Raw genomic sequence first — 12,070 nt, 5'->3', positions numbered from 1 at the left:
TTATCTCATTAACTTGTGTGCTGAAAAGGGAGCTGCATATCTTCCTCTGAAAGTGAAATGTGTGGTGGACGTATATCTAGAAAGATGCTAAAAGGAGAGATAGATTTAAACATTTTCAACTAAAGCATACCACTGAAGTAAAAAATGATTTTGAAGCATCTATGTATACATTAGCTATCTTTGGTAAAATGTTTAACTTTACTGGTAGAGCAGGAGCAACCTCTGAGAGGTCTATTTAAAGAAGGTTAGAAAAGCCATATGAGTACTGTTCAAAGTTACCATATTGAAAAATAAAATAAGCAATTACTAGTAAGTGGCACTGACTACTGATTCCAAATCCAGTTTGCAAACCAAAAGATTTGAACAAAGACAGAACAAAGATTTGAACTCCTCCAGAAAAAAGAACTTCTGAATTACAAACCTTTGGTGAAAATAAACCTCAAAAGGCCAAGCAAGCTGATAACTCTAGGCATCTCATCCTCACTCACATAGAGAGGCTGTTCATGTTCCTCTCTTCTAGCTTGACTAAAGCAATTGCTTATTTTTTTAAAAATCTTATGCCAATATTTCAAAATCCAAATATACAGTGGCTGATGAAAAAACTGCATCACTTGTGAATTTTGCAAATGTGTTTTGCACTGCATTGTGGGTTGCAGAAATGTTCGAAATGCATTTTTTAGATGGGATATATATCTCTGTGAATGAAATCCAATAAAAAGACTCCACCTGATATACCTAATTGCCATAAATATCTTCCCAAAGGGTAAAATGTGTAATTAATGGAAATATGAGAAATCATGCAAATGGCAATCACAACAACTAAATATACATTTTATTGCATTTATGTGTACAAACTGAAATGACAAATTAACGTAATAGTATTATGTACTGTAAATCAGCAAAATAAGTCTTCAATTATTTTGTTGTTCCTCCTCGAACTGCAATTACAGCCTTGCAACGATATGGCATAGAGTTAATCAACTTCTGGATATATGGTTGCACAATTTTGTTGTACCACACCCTTACAATGCTCTCCTTCAGCTGAATCTTACTTGTTGGCTTCTTCTGAGCAATTTTAGATGACATTATGTACCAGCAATTTTCAGTAGGGTTCAAATCTGGACTGTTGCCGGGCCAGTCCAACACTGTAATGCCACCATTTCTGAGGTATGACTGCACGTTAAGGGAGAAAAACGAGGGAAAACATTGGTGTATATTTTAGTCTTCTTGTCTCACAAGGCTTAACTCTTCATTAAATCTAAGAATAGCATAAAACTTACAAATTTTGCTGTGTGGCAAGGTGCTGAGTCCTGTTGAAAAATGCAGTTTTGGATGTCTGTGTGGTGATCCACTAATAGTGGGTTTCAGGCACTCCTCCAAGATAGCAGTTTAGGTTTCTGCATTCACTGTTCCATTAATAAACTTAATTTGCCCACCCCTTTAAATGTTATACATCTCCAGACCATCTGACCAGTGGGGAACTTTTCAGTCGGTGTTATGCAGTCAGAATGGTATGTCTCTGATTTTCGTCTTCTGACGTATCGCTTCCCATCCGAGCCATGCAAGTTGAATTTCGATTCGCCAGAGAAAATAGTGTCCCATTGCGCTTTTGTCCACGAAATATGTTGTTGTGGGGGTTTGATGGTGCATAAGCTACTTTGGCTATAATGCACCCGCGAAACATGTATTTTAGCCTAAGCAAGTCGCTTCTTCCTCATTTGTTGGGTCAACAAAGGCTTCTTCTTTAGCCAATAGGTATGCAGACCACATTCCGAAAGCCATCTTTGGATAGTTCGTGCACTTGTTTCAACACCAGAGGCCATCTCAAAGTCCAGTTTTAGATCAGTAGCACCAGCATGGCGATTACGAAGGCATAGCCATTTCAAATATCGATCTTGGGAAGGCGTAGTCACTCTCTTATGATTTGATCCAGGTCTTCTCTTCACATCACCAGTTTCATGCTTTAATTTCAGCACTCGGGATACTGGTGACTGGTGGCAGCCTAATTTATCAGAGCGATAGCATGCATAGAAAGCACTTCCTGGGACAGAGCAATAGCCACACTCTTTTTTTCTTGCTGTCATCTGAACATATGGAGCCATGCTTACACCTCTGTAAAACAGTATATTAATGAGTGTATATCCTTCAGCTTATGAAATACCTTGCAGTTATTATCTGATGCAATTCCTTTGCTTTGCGACAAACAAAATGACTGTAATCAAACGATATCTTTACGTTTCACTACAAATGTTAGTTTTTTTTTTTCTGCCACTGTAGATCTTTAATCCAGTGTATCTCACATCTGTGTAATGTTTCTTTTTTAGATGCACATTATAGAAGTTGAAAATAACTTATTTCTCTTCATAATAATTTGCTGTAATTAACTACTTCATCTATTTTTGCACCACATTTAAAATTTTTCAAGAAAAACATGGCACCTCCGTAGTCAGGTGGGCAGGAGCAGCAGTGCCTAGCACACGCTTCTTGATTAGACCGGGGTTCGAGCCCGTGACCACCAAATATGGAGGATGTGGAAAGGTCAGGGAATGACCACCGCATATCTCCGGAGCAATATGGCCTTAGTTGCTAATGCTCCTAAAAACCAAATAACAAACAAACATCAAGAAAAACACATAGAAAACTAACCCCACATACAAAGAGGACATGTTTGCATTGCATTCCAAACATCATCCTGAATGCAGAGAGAATGTATGGAATAAAAAATAAGAGTCACCCCCCTCCAATACATTCTCCAATGCCATAAGCATTTTTCTCATTAGGACACTGTAGTAATAACACCCAGAGGCACTGTAGAAAAGTTATGAACATTTCTGCATTAGCATTAGCATTAGCAGAGGCATTTGATGCAAGAAAGCAAGCTTATGCAGCATCAGCCAAAAAAAAAAAAAAAAAAAAAAAAAACCACTTCCACTTCACCCCTCTGTTCGTTCAAAATACCTGTCCAGCTGAGCCTTAAACTTATTTAGGCTATCAACTTCCACGACAAGGGATGGAAGTCTGTTCCACCAACCAACCACTCGCTGGCTAAAGGCAAATTTCCGCACATCTATCCTACATCTGTCTTTCCTCAATTTGAATTTATGCCCTCTCAGGTGATTATTCTGAGCGAGGAAGAATCCCATCAGCATTGAGCATGCTCAAACCATTCAAGGCTTTATACACCTCTATCAGATCACCTCGCTGGTGCCTAGTCTCCAGACACTGTAATTTGCAAAACTTAAGCCTTTCTTCATAAGAGCACCCCTTTGTTCCATTCACTAATCTTGTTGCCCTTCTCTGTACTCGTTCCAGCAGCTCTACATCCTTCTTGAAATGAGGCCTCCAGACCTGTATACAGTACTCTAGGTGTGGCCTGACCATTGCCTTATACAAGGGAATAATCACCTCCTTATCCCTGGTAGAAAAATTCCTATATATCATTGACAATACACCATGAGCTACTCTTGCAGCCTGTCTGCACTGCTCAGAGAACTTCATATCTGCCTGCAAAACCACCCCCAGGTCCCTTTCATTCTCTACCACTGTCAGTGTAGTACCACAGAGTTGATACGTTGCTCTGGGGTTGCTGTTTCCCATGTGTAGTACTTTACATTTGTCAATGTTAAACTTCATTTGCCACCTCTCGGCCCATCTGCTCAACCTTTCCAGATCCTGTTGCAGCAGCATAGTGTCAGTAGTGTCCTTGACAACCCTGCCTACCTTTGTATCGTCTGCAAACTTCGACATTAAGCTTGATATACCATCATCAATATCATTTATAAATACAGAAAACAATAATGGACCCAACACTGAGCCCTGAGGGACTCCACTAATAACATTAGTCCACGATGAGCAGTGTCCATTGATTACCACTCTCTGTCTTCTCCCCCTCAACCATCCCTTTATCCATAGCAGCAATTTGCCTCCAATGTCACACTGCTCCAATTTGTGTAGCAGTCTTCCATGTGCAACAGTATCAAAAGCCTTTCTAAGATCCAAGTATATAATATCAAAGTTATTCCCTGCATCCAGTTCCTTTGTGACTGCATCATAGTATCCAATCAAATTGGTCAGGCAAGACTTCCCCTTAATAAAACCATGCTGTGTCCGAGCTATAACTGAAGTCTTGTCTAAATGATCCTGCAGTGCTTCTTTAACTAGTGCCTCCATTAATTTTCCTGGAACAGAAGTTAAACTCACAGGTCTATAATTACCTGTGTCAGCCTTTGATCCTCCTTTGTGAATTGGGGTCACATTTGCACATCTCCAGTCTGTGGATACCTCCCCTGAGTCCAAGGAAGCTCTCATAATTATGGCTAAGGGTTTGCTTACTTCCTTTGCTGCCTCCTTTAAATATAACTGGATAGATCCCATCCACCCCAGGTGCCTTCCTTGTGTTTATCTTCAACAATTTCTCCTCCACTTTACTCTCAGTTATTACAAGATTCTCTAGCTTACTGCTAGAGTTGAATACACCTCTGGCTTTCCCCTCGCTAAATAACTCCTCATGTGTGAATGTGGATAATCTAGTTAGGTGTCATAACGAGGCTGAAAACTTTAATCATAATAAAACTTAAGCTAAGTAATACTAAACCAAAACACTATAATTTAATAACAAACTATGGGGTGTTCATTTTAAAAGTAAACCCACATTATTTGTATTATGCACAATTCTATCAAGTAGCAATCATTAGTGTAATTGTGCGAGAGCATTAGTGGAGGATATTATGTAACTGAAGCAAGTGACAGTTCTGCATTTAAAGTGGTCATTTTGTCACAATCCATGTCTGAAGTCACACACATTACTAGTGAATAAACATCAGTCATGGTTTTTTGGTGATATCTAACTTGGAATGACATCAAAAATTTATGGAGAAATTCCTTAACATTAAATGTCTATGCAAAGGTGCAATTTTCAAAAAAAGATAATAAAGAAGTTTCATGCACGTGTATTAGTTGGAAATAAGAACATAAAAGGAAGGTTCTTACACATGGCACTTCAGATGATATTAGATAGACAGATTTTAAATCAGTAAACAAATCTCTACTGAAACTCAATATTCAGAAGGGAATATCACAGGATTTGGCTTATTTCCATGTAAGAAAACAAACGTTTTTCATACCAAACCCACAGTATACATGAGCTTCAATTTACGAATAAGGTTAAAAGAGTATGGTACTGTCAGTGGTTAAAAGTTTACTTCACTGTGAAGACATTGAAATTTTGGATTAAAATTTATTTCGCCTTAGTGGCTATGTCAATGGTCAAAACTGGAGAATAAGCAGTGCTTGAAATCTACACATTTTTTGTGAAACCCCATTAAATGCCCAAACAATCAGTGATTGGTGTGGCATATCTTGAAGAAGGATAGCTAGGTCTCAATTTTTTTGAACAAGCAACCTGTCACCTCAGATGTTTGCCACAGTATCATAATGCAGTTTATTGTTGCTAGAAGAAAATTAAAGGGACATCCGGCTCTAATAAGACAGGGCAATCTGACATATTGCATGCTCAACCACTGAAATGGTGCAAGAGTTTTTTTTGGGGATCAAATCATATCACAAGGACTTAGACCACCTAGGTCTCCTGATTTGACATCACAAGACTTCTTTTTATAATAATACTTTTTATAATAAGGGATTATTAAAGCATAAAGCTTACAAGAAAAATTTGCAAAGCATTTGCCAGCCCAAAGCAAGCATTCAAAATACAATCAGGAATATATCAATTCTGTAGTTTTTGAGACTGATTTTTTTCAACAAAAAGCAAAATTATATGAGATCTTTGTTCAAAAGGCAAAATTCTAAAACAATGATATGTTATTACATTTTCTCAGTTAAAAAATAATCCCCTGCACATATGCAGTCAAAATTATATTACTACAGTTAAACGCACACACACACACACGGCACATATTAAATTAGGAATGAGGTACTTTTAACCTATTTGAGATCTAAGTATCTATTTTAAACTGAAAATTATTTTATTATTATGATTATTATTACAGATAGAAATCAGATGTTTCATGGTTTGTTTCTACCACTTAATTAGTGAGTGCTGTTGTTGTTATATCACTATTACAATGAACAGCGTGCTCAAAGGTTGGCACACTATGTCCATAGATGCCGATTCTTCTAAAAAATTCCCAAACAAATAAACAGCAGCTCAAAGGTTTGATGTATCTGACAAAGATCACTGTTTGGTGTCTTGTGTATGGACTTGCATTAAAGAATTCACTTGCATGTATGCAGGTGAATTTTTTCAATACAGGCCTGTAGTTTTCACTTTATCTCAACGTATTGTTTAGAAACTTTAGTGGTTCCCCATCTTCAAAAAATCAACAAGAATGACTCCATGATTGTCACAAAACATAGACACATGACCTTTAAAGCAGGTTGTTGGGCCAAGAATTTTTTATTCAATGGAAAACTTGAAATCTTTAATACTTTGAGGAATATATTTTTTCCATTGTCATAATATTAAAGAAGTTTAAAACAGACTTTCCTTGTGCTTTTGTGGGCAAGAATTCATGGTATCTATTACTCACAATTTTGAGTAATCAGGTTTGTGGATAGTTGCTTACAGCACATTTTACTAATCCAAACATGAGCAGTCAATTCATTACTACAAATTGTTAATTGTTTCATATTAGTTCTTAATTTTTTTCTAATGCTTTTGTTACACATGGCTGTCAGGGGTTGCCCTGCACAAATCTTATCATTTAGAACTGATAAGATTTTTATAACCTTTCCTAATGCACTTTATTCAATTCCTCATTGTGCCCATCTTGAAATATGCATTGTGAAAAATCTTTTTTAAGTGACTATGAATCTTTAATGCCCTCCACACAAAAAAATTCAGTAAAACACACTATTGTTGTCTACGTGCACATTGATGCCATTAGTCATTTTGAGTTTCTCTCTCTCTCTGTACTGTCATCTGGGGATACATTTTTAAAACTCTTAGAGCATTGTGGAGGAATTCAAATCTAACACCCTGTTCAGTATTGGTGCTATGTATAGTCTTCTAAATCAGGGACAAAAAAATCGAAGGAATCTTTACTTTTTGGGCAACCCTCATAATAAGTTCTTATTACTTATGTTATTATTACTAATAATAACTAATAACAATATTATTATTAGTTATATTACTTATGTTATTATTACTAATATATATTTTATGAGAGAATGGTTATTCGGTAATTGTACTTTTTATACAGATCATCAATGATGGAAGGATCAGGAACCTTGGAAGCACAGCTTGAAGCAACCAAAGTAAGTTTGTTTTTAGATATATTATAAAAAATATACATATTTATTGATATATTTTACTATTTTCTAAGTTTGAACTATTAATTGTTCTAAGCCTGATTAGACAATAATATTGTCTATAAAAAATGTATGCTAGTCCTTATAGATAAAATATATTTACTATATTTATTTTGTTTATTAATTAACAGGTACAGTGAAACCTATTATAAGCAACTAGCTGTTATACCTCACTGCTAAGTGATACATTTTTACCATTGCTATGGCAACTTTCTGTAATAAACATCTTCTGTTAAGCACTGATTTGTCTAATGCAAACAATAAGCAGTGCAGTTGGGCCACTAAATGTTAATGTCACCAATATTAAGCAGGCACTTTTTTCTTATAACCAAATTGTAATTATCATAATCCAGTGTTTTAAAGTGTTTTTATTATTTTTGTACCAGTCTGCTAAATAAGCTAAAGTTGGAATTTTCCAGCTTTATTAGTAATTTTAAAAATTAATAATGAATATATGGAAATATTAAACAGCAATCCTGTATATACTAAAAAATAAACATTTTTGAAAATTTTCATTCAGAAAATAAACTTTTGAAATCTCTCCCACTTATCATTCAGATAAATTCCATCTTTATGGAGAAACATTTCTCCACAGTAGACTTAGTCTCTCAAGTCTTGAGTTAATCCATAAGGCTTTCAGCATCCTGTTGTGCCTAGACAGAATTAGAGACATAGGTACAGTTTGAACTAACTTGGCATTTCTCATAATATTTATCCAGCAAACCATCAGTTCATGTACAGTTAATGCTGTTAGTTCTCACATAAATAATAATGCTCTGTTTAGTCCCCTTAAAAACTTATAACCTGTTCATTACATGGTCATCACTTTACCCCAGGCAGATCTACCCTGGGTACAGTCTGCCAATCATTATTCCAAATATTTTTGTTCATTTTCCTCATAAGAGAGTCCCCAATTAAAGCTGTGTACCTTTTGAACCATAGCAGCCCATACCTGTATTTGATTGTAGCTGTGTTTGGCTAGTATACCATTAGTTTTCCAGAAGGTGTTCTTCAACAGTAAACTTAACAGGTTGGCTATTTTTGGATTTGAAAAAATGAGACTGCCTGGTAAAGGTATTTTTTTCTCATTAGCCACGTATTTTATTCTCATTAGCCACATAAGTGACAGTGCATCACTACATATTTAGTTTGCATGTTGTTATGCATGCAGATTAACTGTGTAAATTTTTTCATGTTTACATTTCTTTCTGTTCTGTAATCATTTCCATAAAAACATAAAGGAATTTCCAGTATTATGTATATATAAAAAGAAAAATCCTTTCCATTTAATCTTAAGATGACCAAAGCCAGAAGAATTTACATGTGCATTGTGACTGCATACACAATGAATTAAGGACAGGAAAATTCTTGGTGCCACAGTTTACATTGGCCTTACTTGTGGATGTGCAAGCTAACCACAGAGCCAAGGTCAGCCTCTGAACTCTGTTTCGATTGATAACTTCTCCTCGGTGCCACTGATAATAGCTTATATAATTGGTACCACAATTGTGTTTAGTTTAATTTAGCAGATTGTAGCATTTACAGTGGAAAACTGGAGTATTTTACTATTTAAAACTATTGGATATTGCTAATGAAAACATTTTTAGAACTACAATGCTGCAAACATGTACTGAATGAAAGAAGATTGGAGTTCACCATATACATTCTTTTTTTTAATGGCAAGACAAATGAATTATGGATATTTCTCACTTAAAAACTTGAAAATATAAATTATTTTGACGTAATGAAGAAAGTTTAACAAATGTAGTAATCTGCATTTCTACCACAACACTTTTCATCCTGTCAAAAAAATTTCTTGATCTTCTAATGATGATTCTATTATGTAATTTTTACCACACACACACACACACACACACACACACACACACACACACACACACACACACACACACACACACACACCTTAAAAGTTTGGAATCACGTTTCACATTTCTTAATTTTCATATAGTTTTTATTAAAATAGGATCAACTTGTATACCAATTTTTATTAAAATATTTTCTCTTATATATGAAAATTAAGAAACTAAATAATATTAAGAATTTCTAGAATATACGAGAATATTCCAGAAACATGTAGAAGACTTCTGAATGTGGTAAAACATTGTAGATGATTGTAGAATATTCTAGGAAGTGGAAGTATTGTTTCAATATTATAGAAGGTAGTAGATGACTCTAGAGTGTTTATCAATAATATAAATTGAGGTGTAAGAGCTGTAACTTATAAAATTGATCACTTGTCATTCAGAAAGAGTGTATGGTGTTACTTTTATGAAACGTGGCGAGAAATAAGGAACTGAGTGTTGAAGAAAGAAGAGCTATTATAACTCTATATAAAGAAAGTTATTCTTGAAAAGTATTGGCAAAAAACTAGGTGTTTCTTTTAAAGGAGTACAAACTACCATTTGATGATTCAAGGAAACTGGCAGTTTAAAGGACAAACCATGACTGAGATGACCATGTGCAACAATGGAAGCAAGTTAGGACCATAACATTGGCTTCTAAATGCAATTGACAACTTTACTGCACTAAATTTGAGTAGAGTTCAATTGGAACAGAGAAACTCCTGTGTTTACATTTGCTGTAAAACTTTGTCTTAAACAAGCAGGACTTCACTATCGTGTAGCAGTTTGAAAAGCCTTATTAAAACTGGAAAATTGAAAGAAATTGTTGACTTGGTCTAAGAGCCATCCACATTGGACAGTTGAAGAGTGGGAAAACGTACTGTGGACAGATGAATCCAAATTTGAATTCAAGCTTAGAGTTTGTGAGATGATCAGCTGAAAAAAAAAAAATGGTGCCACATTGTTTAGTGCTACAGTCAAGCAAGTTGGTGGTTCTATCATGATCTGGTATTTTTTTTTTTTTTTTCCTGGAGTGGATGACATTGTTACAGTTGAAGGAATTTTAAGAAAAGAAGGCTATAAAAACATTCTTGAACACAATGCACTATCACCTGGACTTCGACTTTGTGGAACAAATTTTATATTACAACAAGACAATGATCTGAAGCACATCTCTAAGCTGTGGAGGGACTTTCTAGCAACTAAACAACAGGAGGGGGTATTGAAAATTATGGCGTAGCCATTCCATTTGCCTGACTTAAACCTAATAGAGCTTTTATGGGGTCATCTAGACCAGTGTTCTGCAACTGGTGTGCCACCACTAGATGACAGGTATGCTATCTATAAATAATACTATATGTATTATGATTAGAAATTGACAACTGAGAACTTTTACCTATTGTAAGGAATTAACTGTACATTATTTACTCCCAATTATAGTTTTTATATATGTTTGTAATGCTACTCATTGTTATAATACGCCATTTTTACTGAAATACAACGTTGTACTTGTGGGACAGTAAATTATTTTTTGTGTGAGTATCCAGAACGGTTTCTAAAGTTCTGTGTGTTTTCCCTTTCAATATTTCTCGTTTTGTTGTTGTGCTGACTGAAATAAGATGCCACTTGTTAAAGTTAGATACCTACTGTTTCGTAAAAGTGTAAGGATTAGAAAAACACCCCTCGTATTTTATTATTTTATCGGCTTGGTTTGATATTTGTCCCTGTTTGTCCATGCTACTTAAACTTTATTCCTGTGCCGATGCAACCACCCTTTGTTACATCTGCTACTTTCAGTTTCCTCACAGCTGTGCTTTGAAATAGTCAGAAAACTGTGATCGCGAGCCATATTACAACAAGACAATGATCTTGACATTGTTGATTTTACTGTTTTCTTTTTTTAACAATGGACAAGTTCTTCTTAGGAGTATTCTGTCCACGAGTGCAAGTACTGAAAGTGATGAGCTCAAAAAAAGAAACAAAAATTAGTGTGCAGACAGTATAATGTAATTTTTTGTCTTTTGGTTTTTTCTGGTGTGGTGATAAAACATGCCCAATCTCAGAGTGTCTCGTGTGTGGAGAAAAACTCAGCAATGCTGCTATGGTTCTCTGTAAACTGAAATAGCATATCTCAACAAAACATTCTTCTCCAGCATTCAAAGATATCAATTATTTTTGACGGTTGCTGCAACAAAACAAAAAACAGGCAACGTTCATGACTTCATCTGTGTTTCAGAAAAAGTACAGGAAGCTAACTATAAATTAGCCGAAAAGGCCAAAAAGCCACACATACACAATAGCTGAAACTTTGCTAATGCCAGCTTGTAAAGAGATGGTGAAAATAGTCTCGGACCCAGAATTGCTAATAAAATTTCAAAAATTCCATTCTCAGCTGACACAATCAGTCACCAAGTCAGTGATATGTCCAGTGACATTGAAGACATTATGATGGAGAAAATAAACAGCAGTCAGAAGTTCTCGCTTCAGATTGATGAGTCCAGAGATGTTAGCAGTCACACTCAACTTCTTGCCAACGTTCGGTTCATCGATGGAGATGTAATTGCAACAGATTTTATTTTTTACGAAGTACTACCTGAGCGAGCCATCGGTGGAGAAATATTTCATGTTATTAATGAATATATGCTTCAAAATGAATTAAATTGCAAGGATTGTGGTAGTGTTTGCACAGACAGAGCCACTTCCTTGACAGGTCGAGTTAAAGGCTTTGTAGCTAAAGTGCGTGAAGTAAATCCTGACATATGATGTGATCAATATCTTATTCACCATGGAGCTATTGTTGCCATCTGCTCTGAAAGTTGTGCTGGACGAAGCAGTAAGAGTTGTTAATTTCATCAAACCGTGCCCTTTTTCCATTTTGT

The 12,070-nt window shown here is 35.5% G+C and overlaps 1 protein-coding gene across 1 annotated transcript in view; it reads left to right on the top strand.

The window, feature by feature from the left end:
* Positions 1-12,070, top strand: part of LOC150089433 (spectrin alpha chain-like) — a 579,218-nt gene that overhangs the window by 522,644 nt on the left and 44,504 nt on the right. Inside the window, 1 exon segment of the mRNA XM_090389473.1 lies at positions 7,221-7,275. Within this exon segment, the coding sequence (XP_090245599.1) occupies positions 7,221-7,275 (55 nt within the window).

This window comes from Mastigoproctus giganteus, chromosome 2 (assembly GCF_048544385.1).
Source record: "Mastigoproctus giganteus isolate SK-2022 chromosome 2, ASM4854438v1, whole genome shotgun sequence".
Taxonomy (NCBI): Eukaryota; Metazoa; Arthropoda; class Arachnida; order Uropygi; family Thelyphonidae; genus Mastigoproctus; species Mastigoproctus giganteus.
Note: the sequence above shows the minus strand (reverse complement) of the source record. Positions and strands in the feature narration are given on the sequence as shown.